The 16,229-nt window shown below is 53.3% G+C and overlaps 1 protein-coding gene across 1 annotated transcript in view; it reads left to right on the top strand.

Annotated features, from left to right (window-relative positions):
• WDR75 (WD repeat domain 75) overlaps positions 1 to 13,504 on the top strand; it is a gene marked incomplete at its 5' end in the record, with an annotated part of 16,726 nt that extends 3,222 nt beyond the window's left edge. The window contains 18 exons of the mRNA XM_023762114.1: positions 15 to 105; positions 1,096 to 1,220; positions 1,572 to 1,642; positions 1,957 to 2,076; positions 2,551 to 2,639; positions 3,560 to 3,718; positions 4,415 to 4,474; positions 4,561 to 4,676; positions 5,310 to 5,485; positions 6,828 to 6,985; positions 7,360 to 7,540; positions 8,267 to 8,361; positions 9,039 to 9,134; positions 9,590 to 9,759; positions 10,057 to 10,116; positions 12,297 to 12,443; positions 12,714 to 12,805; positions 13,177 to 13,504. Of these exons, the coding sequence (XP_023617882.1) occupies positions 15 to 105; positions 1,096 to 1,220; positions 1,572 to 1,642; positions 1,957 to 2,076; positions 2,551 to 2,639; positions 3,560 to 3,718; positions 4,415 to 4,474; positions 4,561 to 4,676; positions 5,310 to 5,485; positions 6,828 to 6,985; positions 7,360 to 7,540; positions 8,267 to 8,361; positions 9,039 to 9,134; positions 9,590 to 9,759; positions 10,057 to 10,116; positions 12,297 to 12,443; positions 12,714 to 12,805; positions 13,177 to 13,387 (2,217 nt within the window). The remainder of the gene's footprint in view (positions 1 to 14; positions 106 to 1,095; positions 1,221 to 1,571; positions 1,643 to 1,956; positions 2,077 to 2,550; positions 2,640 to 3,559; positions 3,719 to 4,414; positions 4,475 to 4,560; positions 4,677 to 5,309; positions 5,486 to 6,827; positions 6,986 to 7,359; positions 7,541 to 8,266; positions 8,362 to 9,038; positions 9,135 to 9,589; positions 9,760 to 10,056; positions 10,117 to 12,296; positions 12,444 to 12,713; positions 12,806 to 13,176) is intronic.
• Positions 13,505 to 16,229: the final 2,725 nt, after the last annotated feature.

The following is a 16,229-nucleotide window of genomic DNA, read 5'->3' as shown; positions in this document are numbered from 1 at the left end:
CTTTTCTCTTCCAGACTTTCACAGTGGGGCAGAAACTTCACGCCCTCTACACTCATGCGCGTGCTGAGGATTCTGTCTTCGTTACGATAAAGAAAGAGAAGCCAGGTACGGTCTACTTCACGTGCTCTGCTGGACACAGGCCTTCCGTGTGAGAGCTTCTCAAATGCAGGAAAGCCTCTGCAGCCGTGTTGTAAAGCACTGTTGTGTTCAGAATTCAAATGCAGACAGCTCTGAGGTGGTGCTAGGCCGGCAGCCGATTGGCTCGTGGCTCATTAGCTGAATGAGTCCTTTCCACAGTTCTGTGTGTTCTTTTGCTTTGTTTTAGCGTTTTTTGGTGGGGGTCGGCGGGGGAGGAAGGGACAACTTTGCCAGTTGTAATATATCATGGACTTTCAAGTAACCAGAGAATAGTCAAAGCTGTGACAGCTAGATTTTTTTAAGCTAAAATTCATTTGGTGCCAAGTCTGTTAGTGAATATGCATTTTATCTATCAAAATACTACATTAAAAAACAAAAAAACCCAGTAAGTTTAGTTTTCCATATGTAGTCATCTCTAAAGGATATTCCAAAAATGTTCTGGAAATGGCAACATTCTAAAACAATTAAGTTGCCTTCTCAAATGACTGCTTTAAAGATAACAGTCTTCAGTATTTAGGTTCTGTTTTGTATGTAAACACGTGGATTCTTAATGTCTGTCCACATGCTTACATCCAGATCAGATTCCTCGTCTCCCTGACAATTAACAGATTCACTGGGTCTGAGGTTTGGCCTAGGAATCTGCGTGTCAGTAAGTTCCCAGGTGGTTCTGCCCACTTGTATTTGGCAGCCACTCTTCATACTCACCCCTGACCCCTCGGCTGGGAGGGTCGGTGCCCGCAGCTGGAACAGCTCTCTGTCAGTGAGGCCCGTGGTCCTAACACGGCTGCACATGGGAACCACTCCAAGATCCAAAGAATCCAGCTGTAAAGTGCATTTGTCACGAGGGCCTAGAGTACTCCCTTGGCGTCGAATGACTCTCGGAACGGTGAGGGGTTCCGTGTGGGGAGAGCGGTCCCGCCTCTGCAGGGCGCTCGCGAGTGGCCCGTCCTGTGCTAGATGTGTTTCAGCTGGTCTCCGTGCGGCTGCCCCGCTCGCCCCGCCAGGACGCCGAGGCCGAGGAGCCCTGCCTGGTGCTGGGCTACATCAGCCCCTCGCCCAAGTGCGTCGCCTTCGGGAGCCAGGTCAGCTTTCTTCCGTTGGTTTCTCTTGTACCTGAACTCTCTTTCCTGCCGTCTGTCCTCTCAACATCTTAGGTTACAGGGGTTCATGCTGCCTCGAGCTACAGGATTTTTGTTAGTAACTGAGAGGGCTGTGTCATCTGGAGCGTGTGTTTATGGGATAGGTGTGTAGGACCATCTCATTGTATATATTCTGTGTTATTGCTCTTGGAACACTAATTGTCCAAAACATAATCAGGGTTTTGGCATCTGCACTGTATTTCTGCAGAAAAAGGTTATTGTTACAACATTGACTTTTGTGACAAGAATAGTTCTTCCTCGAGTGCTGACTGGGCATGTTATCTTCTCTCTCAGGGAGACTACGTCGCTGCCGTGCGGGACTTCTACTTGTCTGTTTATTTCTTCAAGAAGAAGGCCACGTCAAGGTGAGCATTCCCTTTGACGGCACTTGTCTCGTGTGCAGTAGAGTGAGGGCCCGGCATCTCCAGACATTAGCCAGCGGCCTCGGCTGTCAGTTCTTAGCAGGTCTGAACCTAAAACTTAGCTTCAACAAGAAATGGGAGCCAACTTTCCCCGGGCAAAAAACAAAACAAAAATCACTAAAAGGACTTTATTTTAAGGTCCTGCAGTCAGTTCTGAGAGCCTCCCGTTTGGGCTGATAAGGGCGAGAAATCCCTTTTACTTAATTAGCTACTTACCAAGAGACTTGAATAATCAAGAACATGTTGTTTTCTCTTAGGTTTACTTTGTCATCGTCGGGAAATAGGAAACACGCCAAGAACAACTTCACATGTGTAGTGTGTCACCCGAAGGAAGACTGCATAGCGACAGGGCACAAGGACGGCAAGATCCGCCTCTGGTCAGGCGGCGAGGGGAGGGGAGGGGAGGGGAGGGCGCTGGTTTCTGTGCTGCTTGTGTTGGTCTGCAGGGCGGCTGCCTCGGTCGGGGGGGTGGGGTGGGGGGTGGCGGGGAGCAGCACTGGGCCCGCTGCATGGGGACACCCCCTCCCCGTCTGTGCTTCTGTGCATACTCCTCAGTGCACACACTCACTGCTTTAGGGAGAGGAAGTGCTGTAGTCACTTTCCTGAAGGGAACTTTTTTGTCTGCCTTTAAGTAAAAACGAAAGAGTGACAGTGACAGGAAGGGGATATCTGCATAGTAGGACCCCAGGAAGGCCTGCTGCTCCTAGAAGTGACTCAGTTAGAAATGGAAATGGACTCATTGCACTTTTTGGACATTAGGACCCATAAGCTTGATACCGTGATTTATTAGTTTGTGTGACATTTAACATACACCTTTGGTGAAATTAAAAATACTGGTCTTTCTCCAATAGGAGGGGTTTTGACGATGAGAAGAAGTACACATACACGTGTCTGCATTGGCACCATGACCTGGTTATGGATCTGGCTTTTTCTGCGACGGGTAAGTGCACGTTTAGTAGTTTAAGGTGAATTTTTGAAGCATGTGAATCAAGTACTTTAATTCTCTGTGTTTAGAAGCCTTTCTTATCTTAGGATAAGATCATGTTGAATCAAAGTGGTAACAGTGTTCCCAGCCCCAGAGGGAAGTGTCAGTGTTTTACCCCCTAACGCGTTTGCTGTCGACTCTCTGGGGCCCTGGATGGAAACTAAAGGCCCGTCAGGTCCGCGTTGCTGCGGGCCTGCCTCCCGACGTAGGGCCTGTCCCTTGTGAGCGTCTGCACCTGTGGTTTCCCTGTCCTCCGGAAGCGGGTGGTGAAATTGACTTATTTTTCAAGTGTTGAAACCACTGCACGTTCCTCTCAGTGAATCCTTGGGTTCCGCTCGGTCCTCGTGTTTTGGTTGGGAGCCTCGCCGGTCGTGAGATTGGCCTGGAATTGCTTCCGGTCTGCTTGTTTGGTGCAGGGCTGTGCTTGTGCACAGATTGGGCACGTTCTCTTCTTTTGTTACCGGAAGAGTGAAATGGGTTTATTTCTTCCTAGAGAAGCCGTCAGGCCTAGAGGGTGCTTGTTTCTTTCCGTTGTCCTTGTTACCAGAGGAGGAGCTGGTCAGCAGCAAGCTAAGCAGATGCCAGTGGGAGGGAAAGTCCCTGAATCGTGACCTTGAATCTTGGTTTAAGAGATTAAAAGAGGAAGGCACTGGTGTACACATTTACAAAGACAGTTCAGTGCTCGCTTCGGCAGCACATACTACAATTGGAACGTGCAGTACTGCGCAAGGATGACAGGCAAATTCGTGAAGCGTTCCATATTCTGAAAAACAGTAGTTCGTTTCTCTAACATGGCCAGAAAATTAAATGCTGGGTATGCTTCTCTTTCTGTTTTTCCCTCTCCAAACACCGCCCTGGCCTTTGTGCGGGAGAAGGCGGCAGCCTGCTGAGCGGCGGCCGGGAGTCGGTCCTGGTGGAGTGGCGCGATGCGGCCGAGAAGACCAAGGAGTTCCTGCCACGCTTGGGGGCCACCATTGAGCACATCTCAGTCTCGCCGGCGGGGGACCTGCTCTGCACCTCCCACTCTGACAACAGTACGTCCGTCCGCACTCGTACCGTTGGTGCGATGCCCCAGCCACCTGCCACCTGCAAGGAAGGGCAGATGGAAGACCTCAGGCTGGTGCAGAGCAGCCTCACCTTTAGGAGCATTTCTTTCTTCCATTCTTCCTCTTTCTGTCGCCCCCTTCCGCCCGAGATGCCACCACCATCCAGTATTTTCAGAATGGTTGCCAGCTGTGGGCTCAGTGTGTTTGGTTTTAGTTGTGCCACTTGATTTCAGAACCTTCCATGTGGAATGAATGGGGTGGGGATGTGGAGGAAGGGCTCTGAGGTGGGCCTTGGTGCTGGCCTAGGCACGTGCGCTTCCGGAAGAGATGGCTGTGTCGGGGGCGAGGGCTGCTCTGGCAGAAATGGAGGGCTCTGCTTCCTCCAGAACCTGCGCTCGTCCTGTTCCCACGCCACATGGAGAGCCCAGAGCCGCCGCCTCCCCCGCCCTCCAGCCGGCACCCTGAACGTACAGTCCTGAGCAAGCAGGGACCCCCTAAGAGGGAACGCTCTCTTTCGGGGCATACGACTTCCCAAATTAACACTTAAAATGCACCCATGTGACACTTAAAAGACAACTTACTCGGTTGTCATATTCTGATAATTCCAGAATCACATAAGTCCAGTTGGTTTTTTTCTAACTGGAGGCTCTGACCTGTTCATGGTGAAGTGTTTTGTGCCCGCAGAGATCACCATCATTCACCGGAACCTGGAGGCCTCCGCGGTGATCCAAGGCCTGGTGAGAGGTACTGCCAGCTCGGGGTGGGTGGAGGTGTCCGTGCGAGGTGGGCGTCTGTCTGGCTTCAGCTGCTGTGTGTCACTCTTTTTGCAGACAGCAGTATCTTGACTGGCTTGATGATTGATCCACGAACTAAAGCGTTGGTTTTGAATGGAAAGCCCGGCCACTTGCAGTTCTATTCTCTCCAGAGTGATAAGCAGTTATACAACGTAAGGTTCTGATCCATTAACTGCCTTAAAGCGAGTGAAGCTCTGCAGCCCCGCAGGGCCCTGGCCACCACGCGCGCTCAGCAGCCTGCAGCTGGTCCTGGTGGCCGTGGCTGCTACTGCAGCCGCTCTGTCTGTGGTCGTGTTTTCAGACTAATTAGCTGCACACACGTCTGTGCCTCAGGCCACAGGGACCAGGGTGAGAGGATGTGGCTCGCAGTGCAGATGTGCCTCCTGTGATGGAGCGGCCATGGCACACTGCAGACTAGAGGGAGGCCTCCTGGGACCCCCTAAATGCATCAGCGGCCCGCCTCTCCTCTGTTCCCCACGGGACCCTTCACAGATTCTGTCTGAGAAGCTGTGGCACCTTCTCTCTCTCCTCTCACCTGTCAGCCCTCAGAGAAAGGAAACTTCCTGGTCTTTTTACTACCACATTTCTACTGAAATCCTGGAGATAGCAGGCACTTCACCCGTGTAGTAAACAGACCAGGAAACGGGTGAGAGAAACAACAGGGAATAAAATGCTGGGCTACTCACAGCAGTTCTATCTTTTTTCACTTTTTAAAGTCATCCTTGAATGCTCTCACATGCATGTATTTACATTAGTAAGCATTTTGGATGTTCTTAACCCATCAGCTAGACATTGTGCAGCAAGAATACATCAACGACTACGGTCTGGTCCAAATTGAGCTGACAAAGGCTGCGTTCGGCTGCTTCGGTGCCTGGCTCGCAACCGTAGAACAGCGTCAAGAAAAGGAAGGGGAGCTGGAATTACAAATGAAGCTGTGGACGTACAATAAGAAAACACAAGGGTAATACCACTTTGTAGCCTAGAATTTCAAAGTAGAAAACATGTTGTTTTCTCTCTTGTGGTTTTACTTCTTGGTCTTTAAGATGCTGTATTTCGATTAGTTTTAGATTTGGAGTAATGGGGAGGCATGCTTCTGATAGAGCCGTTAAGCCTTCTGCTCTGAGAAAGCACGGTGTCCCCCCAGGTTATCAGTCACCTCACAGCATAAATGAGAAAACATGGGGAAGTGACACCCCAGGACCTGAGTCCTAATTCCAGGCAAATCCAGGATTAGAATCTGAACGTCAGCTCGTTGCTCCTTCATCACGCTGCCTTGGGGAACATGGCAGTGTAGGCGGCGGGGTGCAGTGTGTGTGTGTTGACTGGGTAAGGAGCCCACCAGTTTCTCACGCCAGGGCCATCCAGCCCTTTATCAAGTCCTTCCTGGGTGCCAGAGCGAGGCTTCTGCTTTTGCGCCCACAGAACACGGGGGATAAGCCTGGTGTCCATATCCCCAGGGGAGGGAGCAGGCCCCAGTCACCCCCTCGGAACCGGAGCTTTTTCCAAAGCACAACGCCGTCCTGCCGGATGTCCTTCACAGAGCCCAGGGCCGGCACGTCCCTCTTCCCTTCACCGCTCCCGGGAACAGGCGGGAAAGCTGGTTTGGTGATCACAGATAATAAATGCTGACAGGGCAGTGGGAGTAGGTAGTTTTCTTTCTGTTTTCTTGCCACAGTGGGGTCTTTCATAATCATTCCGCCATTTGCCTATTTTCAGAAGTAGCTCGGGAGGCACTGTGGGCTAGTGCAGGCGGCTTTCGGGATCATGTTTGATGATCCTGTTTACACTCACGTTGTACCATTAAGGTGCCCGGTGCTCCATCACCTCTGCATTGTGGACGCTGCTCAGGACAGAGGTGGTGTCAGGACTGCGTGTCGCGGCTGAGAGATGGCAGGCGGCTGTCTGTCATTCTAGGCCAGTGATGGCGAACCTTTTGAGCTCGGCGTGTCAGCATTTTGAAAAACCCTAACTTAACTCTGGTGCCGTGTCACATATAGAAATTTTTTGATATTTGCAACCATAGTAAAACAAAGATGTATATTTTTGATATTTATTTTATATATTTAAATGCCATTTAACAAAGAAAAATCAACCAAAACAATGAGTTCGCGTGTCACCTCTGACATGGGTGTCATAGGTTCGCCATCACTGTTCTAGGTCCTTCCAGAGATGCTGTTGTAGGATACAACAAGCATGTCAAACTCGCGGCCGGCGGGCCGCAGGCTCGTTTCTTGTGTGAGACCCCAGGTGAGGGTGCGTCATCGTCCAGGTGTGAGGATGACTTGGCGTCTCCTTCCTTCCAGGTTTGTTCTCAACACGAAGGTTAGCATGCCCCACGAGGACCGCATCACCGCCCTGTGCTTCTGCAACGCGGAGAAGTCCGAAAGCCCCACCTTGGTCACAGCCAGCAGAGACGGCCGCTTCAAAGTGTGGGTCTTAGCAGACGACTCTGACATCTACAGTAAGTGGCTCACACAGAGCGAGTCTAAGAACTGATAGATTTATCTCATGAGCTGCACCCTGTGGCAGGGCACTTAAACGATGTAGGAGATCACACTGTGATGTGCCTTTCCTCCAAGCCCATACTTTTTAATGACACACTGGACTGCTCAGTGCTGGCTGTTCTGTTCCATTTGCAAGAGGCCAGAAAGGGCTCGGGTGTGCAGCCTCCCGCAGCCCCACCAGGGGGCGGTCGAGGTCTGTGGGACGAGCATGACCTGCAGCTCAGCCCGTGCTTGCAGCCTCCTCACTGGGGAGCAGGGGTCCTGTTGTGTAACCTCCCACACGTTGCTCAGCCTCTGTGCCGTGTCTGAACCGTGGTCCGTGTTTCCACAGGAGAGGCTGTGGGCTGGACCTGCGACTTCGTGGGCAGTTACCACAAGTACCAGGCAACCAACTGCTGCTTCTCTGAAGACGGCTCGCTGCTGGCAGTGAGCTTCGAGGAGACGGTGACCATATGGGAGTCCGAGACCTGGGAGCTCAGGTGCACGTTCTGTCAGCGAGCTGGGCACGTACGGTAGGTGAATAATGGGGGAATGTGAAGTACCTTTTTCTAACGTTTAAACAAGTCCTTGTACATGAGCTCTAGAATAACGCATGCCTCGGAGAGGCCGTGGGCCGTGGGCCGTGGGCCGTGGGCCGTGGGCAGCAGCTGAGCTGAGGGCGGGAAGCCAGGCCTTCTCTGCAGGTAAACCAGGTGCTGGAGTCACCATTTCTGGAACCAGGAGTGACATCTCCTTCCAGGCCTGCGGATTCTTTTCTCTGTCACCACCGAGTCATGTCGGCTGCCTCATAAGCAGCTGTGCCTGAGCCTCGGGGTCCGGGCGGTGCTGACCCAGCAGGGTCCCCCCACGTCAGGGGACAGCGCTGGGGACGAGTGGCAGGCGGCGAGGACATGGCTCCCAGGTCCCAATGCGTCCGATTCTGAATTCACTTTGTAAAACTTCCTTCAGGGTTCACAGTGCAAACGCCTCTTTAGGTAAATGAGCACAAAAAGGGGTTTTATTAGTGTCTGTACATTTCGCATACACTTCCTGTGTGTGTTGTTATACCACGCAGCACAGTAGGGAAAAGAACTGGTCATCAGACCTGTTTCTCTAAAGCAGCAGCACACCCAAGTAAGCCTTCCTCTTGTGCTGCTTCGTCCCTGTTTCTGCAAGATGTTGATGAATAAAGCGTGGTCTCTGGGCCCAGCTGAGCGGACGTGCCCAGGGCTGGACTGACTCGCTCGTGTGGTCCTCAGGCACCTCTGCTTCGGGAGGCTGACGTGCTCGAAGTACCTTCTTGGAGCCACTGAGAACGGGACCCTGTGCTGCTGGAACCTGCTGAGCTGTGCACGTAAGACATCTTTCCTCTGGACGGGCAGGAGCTCAGGCCTCTAGGGCTTCTGGGTTGTAGCCTCACGTCTCGACCCAAAGACAATGTGATTTTCTGAGTGGGACGTTCTGAAAGGCGGAGCCCAGGCCTGCCGCAGGCGGGGTCATGGATAAGCGGCCTGTGGTCGGTGAAGAGTCTCAGCTGCCGCCCCTCTGGCAGTGCCTGCAGCGAGTGGCCTTCTGCTGCCCCTTGTCCTCCACCCTCTAGTTGGAGCCCTGTCCCCGCTCCTCCGTATGCATGTCACCCGCAGTGTCCCAGCCGCTTGCCGTCTGAACGCCTGCCACACTCCTGGCAGAGGTGCACTTAGTGGGTTTTACTTGTGGGAATACATGTCGGAAAGGCGTGGCGGGCGCTTAGCAGTGGCTGGGTGTGGTAGTATCTTTTCTCTGCGTTTGGCCCAGGTTCGGTAGCTGCAGGGAAGGGGAGCATTGCATGGTGTGTGGAAGGAGGGCTAAGGAGGGCTTTGTCCTGCCTCCGGCCTCTGCAGCTTCCACACCTGTCCCTGGTCTGCCGGCGCGACTCCCTCCTCCTGGGACAGGGGGATGGCTGTCCCAGAAAAAGGAAGAGTGCCCGCTTTGAACAACAGGCTTTGAAGCGCTTCTGTCAATAGAAGTGAATCGCTTTTCCCTTCTCCCCAGTGGAGTGGAGCACAAAACTGAACATCACAGTGATGGAGCCGGACCCGCGCTCAGAGAACGTGGCCGCCGTCTCTCGGTCCTCGGGGGGTTCGGACTGTGAGTACAGATCACGCTGGCACAGGAGGGTCTGTAACTAAGTTCTCTCCTAACGGCTGAAATACAAGTGGGTCACACCTGCCTGCCAATCAGAGGTCTGAAGCCTCTGAGCCCGAGGCCCTGCCCTTCCTTGAGTCCCTGTCCCAGCGCCGAGTGCTTTGGGCATCGTGCGTGTCCTGGCGCGTCGTGCAGCCTCGAGCCCCAGCACCTCCCTGCTGTCCTGCAGGCAGCCCCGCTCTGGGCTCACTGCCTGTCCTCTGCTCGGCTCTGGGCTCCGGAGCTGGGTCCTTCCTCCTGGTCACTGTGGCCTCGCTCCTACCTCTGGACACACAGGCATCCAGGAGGTGTTTGCAGGATCAGAGCTTAAAGCAGCCGTGATGGTTATTGGCGAGGGTGGCGCCAGCCCAAGGCCAGAGCTGGCCCTTGCGAAGCGTGTTGTCTGTCTTTCCCTCTAGTGTTCGTGTTCAAACCGAGTGAGCCGAGGCCGCTGTATGTTCAGAGGAACATCTGCAGCGAGGAAGTCAGGTGGGGAGTGTTTGTGCCTCGAGACGTCCCTGACGCGTTCACCTCGGAGGCACTGCAGTGGCTGAACCGGTCCCAGTTCTACTTCCTGACGGCGTCGCAGGTAACCGTCCTCCTCCGAAGGCTCCCTCGTGACTCGGCTGCTGTGCTGCGGGGAGGGACAGTCGGCCGTGACAGGTGCCTGGTCCTGTGGGAGGATTGCTCCCAGAGGAAGGCGTCCGGTGTGTTCAGGCAGCGTGTTCTCTGTGCCGAGCCCCACCTCGGTGACCGCCCCTCAGGCTCTTGGGTGGATGCTCATGGCTCAGCACGAACAGCTGGCCTCGCTGTCGCCCGTTAACATCTCACTTAGATGTGCCCTCCACAGTCCTCTCTCCTGGCGTTAACTGGTCTCTCTTTGCAGAGCTTACTGACATTCAGCTCGAAGTCTCCAGAAGAGAAACTCACACCAACAAGCAAGCAGGTATGTGGTGGCCGCTCATGTGCAGCCGCACGGCTTCCCTGCACAGATGGGTTCTTGTTAGAACGCAGCCTCGCGAAGCCAGGCCTCCCCTGGCCCCGAAGCGGATTAAACCCTCCTCACAGCGCTGCCTCCGGAGGCACATTGTTGCTGACATGCAGTTGGTGTGTGGGTCCGTGCCGGGTGCTTGTGGCGCAGAGGCGAGCCGTCCCCGAGACTTGTCGGGACAGCCCTCCCCACGCCCCGGCCGCAGCCCGGTCGGCGCCTGTCTCTGAGGAACACGTGTGCGTTGCTAACTCTGGGTTTACCTGTGACTCTGAGCTGTTGAAATGGAAGTTGTAGCTCTTTTCCACACCCCCACCCCCCACACGTACACATCCTCATATACCCCTCCTCCCTCCCAGTTTCCCAGGAAACAAATCTAAAAATTGGTCAGGTCAGTATTCATGATGACAACCCACTGAACACAACTCCTCGGCCAGCCATGTAGCAATAGGTTGTTTTCCTTTGTAGCCAACTTCTTTTCTCTGGCGTTAATGATTGCCTACTTCCTTTATTTGCCTAGTTTTCTGTTTACTTCTCACCTAATTCGCTCTAAACTCTACCCCAGTTGCCAAGTCGTCTCGGTATTTCCAGACACATTCTACATCCCCTTTCGGGTCTTGAAGAAACAGTGCTGAGCCTTCTGACCGCTTCCACCTGGCTCTTGCTCTATAAGCCTGAGGCGGCCTTCGCCCGCGCCAGGGCCTCGCCTCGCCTCTGCTGTCAGAGCCCGTGGTCCCCGGCTTCGCCACGCCCTGGCGTTGGTGCAGCACGTCCTTTGGGGCCTGGGAAGTCAATGGAAGACCTTCTATGTCGGAAAGTTTTCCTTGCTCCCGCCTGATTGGTTGGCTGGGTATAGAACTCTTGAGTTGAAAGCCATTTTCTTAGAACTCTGACGGTCTGCTCCTCTTTCATTATAGTTTCCACTGTCACTAGAAGCCCAGACCATTTACTCACTGAATTCATTCAGCAACTTGATCACCTACAGTCTAGACCAGGGGTGGGCAAACTTTTTGACTCGAGGGCCACAATGGGTTCTTAAACTGGACCGGAGGGCCGGAACAAAAGCATGGATGGAGTGTTTGTGTGAACTAATATAAATTCAAAGTAAACATCATTACATAAAAGGGTACGGTCTTTTTTTTTTTAGTTTTACTCATTTCAAACGGGCCGGATCCGGCCCGCGGGCCATAGTTTGCCCATGGCTGGTCTAGACGTTTGAGATATGTCAGCGAGCAGAGCTAAGCCTGTGGTGTTTACATTTAACAGGAAGATGCAGACAGCAAACACAAGCATGACATAAGTTCATAAGCACTATTCCAAGTGATGAGAATATGAGAGAGAACTAAGGAAGGGGAGTGGGGTACTGCTTGCCTTGTTAGGGGGTGCAAGTCAGCCTTCATGAAAGATGGCTTTTCCTCAGGAAACGGGCCTCCTGATGGGTTTTAATCAGACAACTAAGGAAAAACCAATCACTCCTGTGCCTTCATTTCTGTGTTTGTTTTCTAGAATTCCTGTTATTTATGTGTTGGCCTTCTAGACTGGCTGCGCGAATATTCCTCTTTACGTCTCCTGTTTTCTGGGAGACGTCCTCGTTTTTATCAGCTGATGACCTTTTTCTCTTTCTCGCATCGTCCGTTCCATCAGGGATTCTAGCCCTTCACAGAGACCCTATGTCTGTGGGTACCGCTTCCTGAGCATCTGCAGGCCTCTGCAGTGTAAACGGGGTGCTCTCGGCTCCCCACACGCAGCGTAGAGCCACGGTCGCCTACCTTCCGGACCTCACGGACCACCAGGGTCCACGGGCCACCCGTTGGCGACCGCGGCCTGGAGCTCTGCTTTCTCAGGCCTGTCAGTCACTTCCCCTCCGCCGGCCGCCTGCTTCCACGGCACCTTCCACCCAGCGCTGGGTCTGCCTTCGCTGCGTCTCTGTGGCCCTGGGGGCAGCAGTGAGAAGTGGGTGTTTCCCTGCCATCTAAGTGCCCCGGGCAGCTTTCCTCAGTCAGTGGCTGCGGGGCCTCGGCTGCTGTGCCGGTGACATGAGAGACAGGCTGGGGCGTTCTGAAGGTCTCCCGCCCCGGCCTGCCTTCTCGCCCTCTGGCTGAGCTGCCGAGTAACTGCCCTCGTCTTCGCCCTCCCAGCTGCTGGCAGAGGAGAGCCTGCCGACCACCCCGTTCTACTTCATCCTGGGGAGGCACAGGCAGCAGCGGGGGGAGCAGACGGACGGCGCCTCGGAGAGCGAGCTGGTGCAGCTGCCCCTGACGGAGAACGTCCCCGCCATCAGCGAGGTGAGTGGCGCCTCAGCCCTGGAGCTCGACTTGGTGTACACGGGTCTGCCACGGGCGACCTGTCAACTCCTCCTGTGCTGTGCAGCTTGATGCAAACAATGCAGACGGCACAGACTGGGACTTCAGACTCTTCGGTGAGGGGAGGCGTCGTCTGCATGAAGGTGGGAAGGGAGGCACAGTTTTCCTCTGGCTGGTTTTCTCTGGGGAAAACCTGTTGTGTTTGGTTTGGTGTCGACTCTTTAGGTGAAAACCTGTTTTCTGTCCCTGCAGCTGCTTCACACCCCCGCCCACGTGCTGCCCTCGACCGCCTTCCTGTGCTCCATGTTCGTGAACTCCCTGCTGCTGGCCACGGAGGCCAGGAGGTAGGCGCTGCGGGAGGTGTGGGGGGCGGGGGTGCCGGTTACCCCGTCTTAGGATGCCCTTCCACGGATCTCTCTCTGCTTTAGACTTCACGTAACATAGGGTTACGAAGTCAAGTAGGTAAAACACATTGAAAATTTCTAAGTGTTAGAAAAGAGGCCTTTTGGGTAGGTTTAAGGACTTGATATGTAATTCAAAATTACACTTTTTGTAAATTCACCTGCTCTTTTATAATAGCCTATAATTTTTAAACTGCACACAAGATTTTTCATTTACTTTGTCTATGTGATTCTATCTTTACGTAGATATCTTAGAGTTATTTTTTTACAGGCATTTATATGTAAATAGTAAGTTTATGTTTTATTCTGTAAAGTGCTGAAGAAATGCCTGATGATGTGGATATGGAAGAAGAAAAAGAAAGCGACAGTTCAGAGGAAGAAGATGCTGTCACTGAGAAGGTGCAGCCTGCAGACCACGCGGATGTGGGAGATGACCTACAGCAGCTGTCGCAGCTGTCCAAGTGCGAAGAGAAGGAGCTGCGCAAGCTCAGGAGAGTGGACTACAGCTGGGTGACTGCCCCGTAGGCCCTGCAGGGGGCGCTCTTGCACTTTTTCTGTTGTATGTTGATGTTCCCAAAACACCTAAGTTAATGTTGTTTCTGCTTTTAAAATAAATGTTTACAGGATTTCTTTTTTAAATAACTGATCGTATGCTTTTTGGACTGAAGGGTCCCTGGTTCAATTCCAGTCAAGGGCACACGCCCGGGTTGTAAGCTTGATCCCCAGTAGGGGGGATGCAGGAGGCAGCCCATCAATGATTCTTTCTCATCATTGATGTTTCTCTCTCCCTCTCCCTTCCTCTCTGAAATCAATAGAAATGTATTTAAAAAACAGAAAACACCAGCATCTGGAGGGCAGCAACACGAGGTCTGCTTGTACTGAGTCCAAGAACTTCACCTCCTGCCAAAACCGGTTTGGCTCATGTTTCTCTCTCCCTCTCCCTTCCTCTCTGAAATCAATAGAAATGTATTTAAAAAACAGAAAACACCAGCATCTGGAGGGCAGCAACACGAGGTCTGCTTGTACTGAGTCCAAGAACTTCACCTCCTTTCACCCAGGTCAACTGCTTTTCACCAGAGTCTGTCCTCTGCGTTATGTGGAAGGAGTGAAGCTGCTGTGTTAACCACTTAGCATCTGGAGGTTTCCGGTTCTCTGATGCACTTCTATAAAAACTAGAGTAAAAGTAACACAAGGAGGCAGCTGGGTAAATCCTGAGCTCACCCCCTCCCAGGCACACATCAGCATTACAGCCAAACTATAGAACCGTCACTGAGCCGCCTGAATGACCACCTCTCAGCATTCCTGCCCCTAAGGATACAAACAAGCCACGTGGAGACAGGCAGGGGCTCAGACACCGTCCAGGCAGGTCCTGCCTCCACAGGGTGGAGACTAATAAACCCGAGGGACAGCTTGGCCTCCCAAGTGCCCTCTGGGAAGCGTTAGGGACCCTGCTGGGCACCTGCTGGGGAAGAGTCCCCATGACATCAGCTTTGAAAGCCAGCGGGATGGGGATTCGCTCCAGAGACAAAGGGAGAGCCTTCGACAGACCGCCCAGCACAGAGGCAGCACCGAGCGCCCGGCAGGCGGGAGGGTGAAGTGGACTGGCTCTGCGAGGGCTGTCGGGCAGGCACCTGTGAGCTCGGAGCCAGGCGGCACCGCTGTTCTTTTGTGGAGCTCTTCTCCCACCTCGCTGGCCCGACCACACAGGCAAACGTCGAGTCTCCTCCATCGACCTGGCTAACTGCTGGCCTGCCCCACCCAACCTGCCCCCAGCCAAAGCCTCTTCCACCGGCCCAGCCACCACACAAGCGGCAGCAGCTCAGTGCACCGCAGCCTCCCAGAAGCCACAGCCTCCACAGGCGGAGGCCAGCCTCGGCTCACACCAGCTCCCGCCAAGCAGCCCCAGCCCAGCACAGGGCCCAGGCGTAGCTGGCACTGGGCTCCCCCGAGGGGCCCACGCTGGACAAGCGGCGTCCAGTCTGCCGTGCCACGCAGCTCCTGCCCAGCGGCCCCAGCCCAGCCCAACGGCCACCAGCGTCACCTTGCGTGGCAGCTCCTGCCCAGCAGCCCACGCCGAGCCCCCAGCAGCTCCACGGCTGCACGCACCAGGCAACCTCCCTGTGCCCGGAGGGCTGGTCAGCATCCATTTGGTCTTGTCACCCTCCCCCTTCCCCAGGGAGTGGGACATGTTGGTGTGATTACAAATGAATTCCATGATGCCGTTTCCATATTCAGACACTGACATAGTGACATGGCACCTCCAAGTGTAAGAAACACTTATTTTGGGCAGTTAGATATAAAAGGTTTTGTACTTTCCAATCAAAGGACACAGTAACCTTGAAACGTCTTTTTAAAATAGTGATTATTGCGTAATCTGAATAATTGCTTGTAAGTAGGGACTTAATCACTTTTTCTAAAGAGTTGCTCACTCTTACACGGAAACATGCCAGCCTTGTGGGGGAGAGTCATGACAATTCCTCCTCCAACACAAAAACATCCCAACACAGCTAGACAGGCGGGGGACTCGGCCCCTCTAGTCCTCCTCGTCCGGACCCCTGTCCCGAAGGTCCGTGATGCTGTCCTCCGTTCTCTTCCCACAGACGCGTCCCATCACAGGACGTGAGCCTGAAGACACGCGCCTCCGCGCCTCCCTCCCTCATCTAAGCCATCCCGCGAGGCATGAGCTAGAATATGTTGCTAACATGGCGGCTAATGGACCTTACATAATTCCCGCTCTTTGTGCTAGGACTGCCGCGGAGCCTTTAACAGAAACCTGTTAGCGAAACACAGCCGTGCGGCGTGAGTGGATGAAGCCCTCTGACTGGCACTGTTTTCTGAGGCCGCTTCATCCGAAACCTCCTCCTGCAGCTGTGGGTTCCTCCGCTACCTGTGGGGCTTCCTGATGGCTGTGAAGATGGTAGAACTATCCAAGCCAAGTCCTGTGGCTGCCCACAGCCCTGAACAAAACGGTAAAGGCAAGACCGGAGGCTCCCAGCAGATCATTCATCACCAGATGGAGAAGTGGGAGGAACTGGGGTTTGATGGTGTATCAATGGGAGGGGAGGCGATGTGAGTAGAATAGGATCAACCTGAGAGAGACAATCAATGAGTCCATGGCTCAAACTGCTTCTGTTTTTCTATAACCAGGAGCAAACAAATCCAGCAGAGGGATGAATTGAATTTCGTAAAGCTTCATTTAAGTTAGTCTTTTAGCCATATATTTTGCTTGTTAGTAGCAGTTTAATAGCAAGAGTCAATTGTTAATTTTTTGCATGTGTTAACTGGTATTTCTTTGAAATTATATTTTATTTTATTTTATTTATACTTGTGGGCATAAAGGGCCGGTCCATGGACACAGACAGTGGGG

Source organism: Myotis lucifugus, unplaced genomic scaffold (assembly GCF_000147115.1).
Source record: "Myotis lucifugus unplaced genomic scaffold, Myoluc2.0 scaffold_234, whole genome shotgun sequence".
In the NCBI taxonomy this organism is placed as follows: Eukaryota; Metazoa; Chordata; class Mammalia; order Chiroptera; family Vespertilionidae; genus Myotis; species Myotis lucifugus.
Note: the sequence above shows the minus strand (reverse complement) of the source record. Positions and strands in the feature narration are given on the sequence as shown.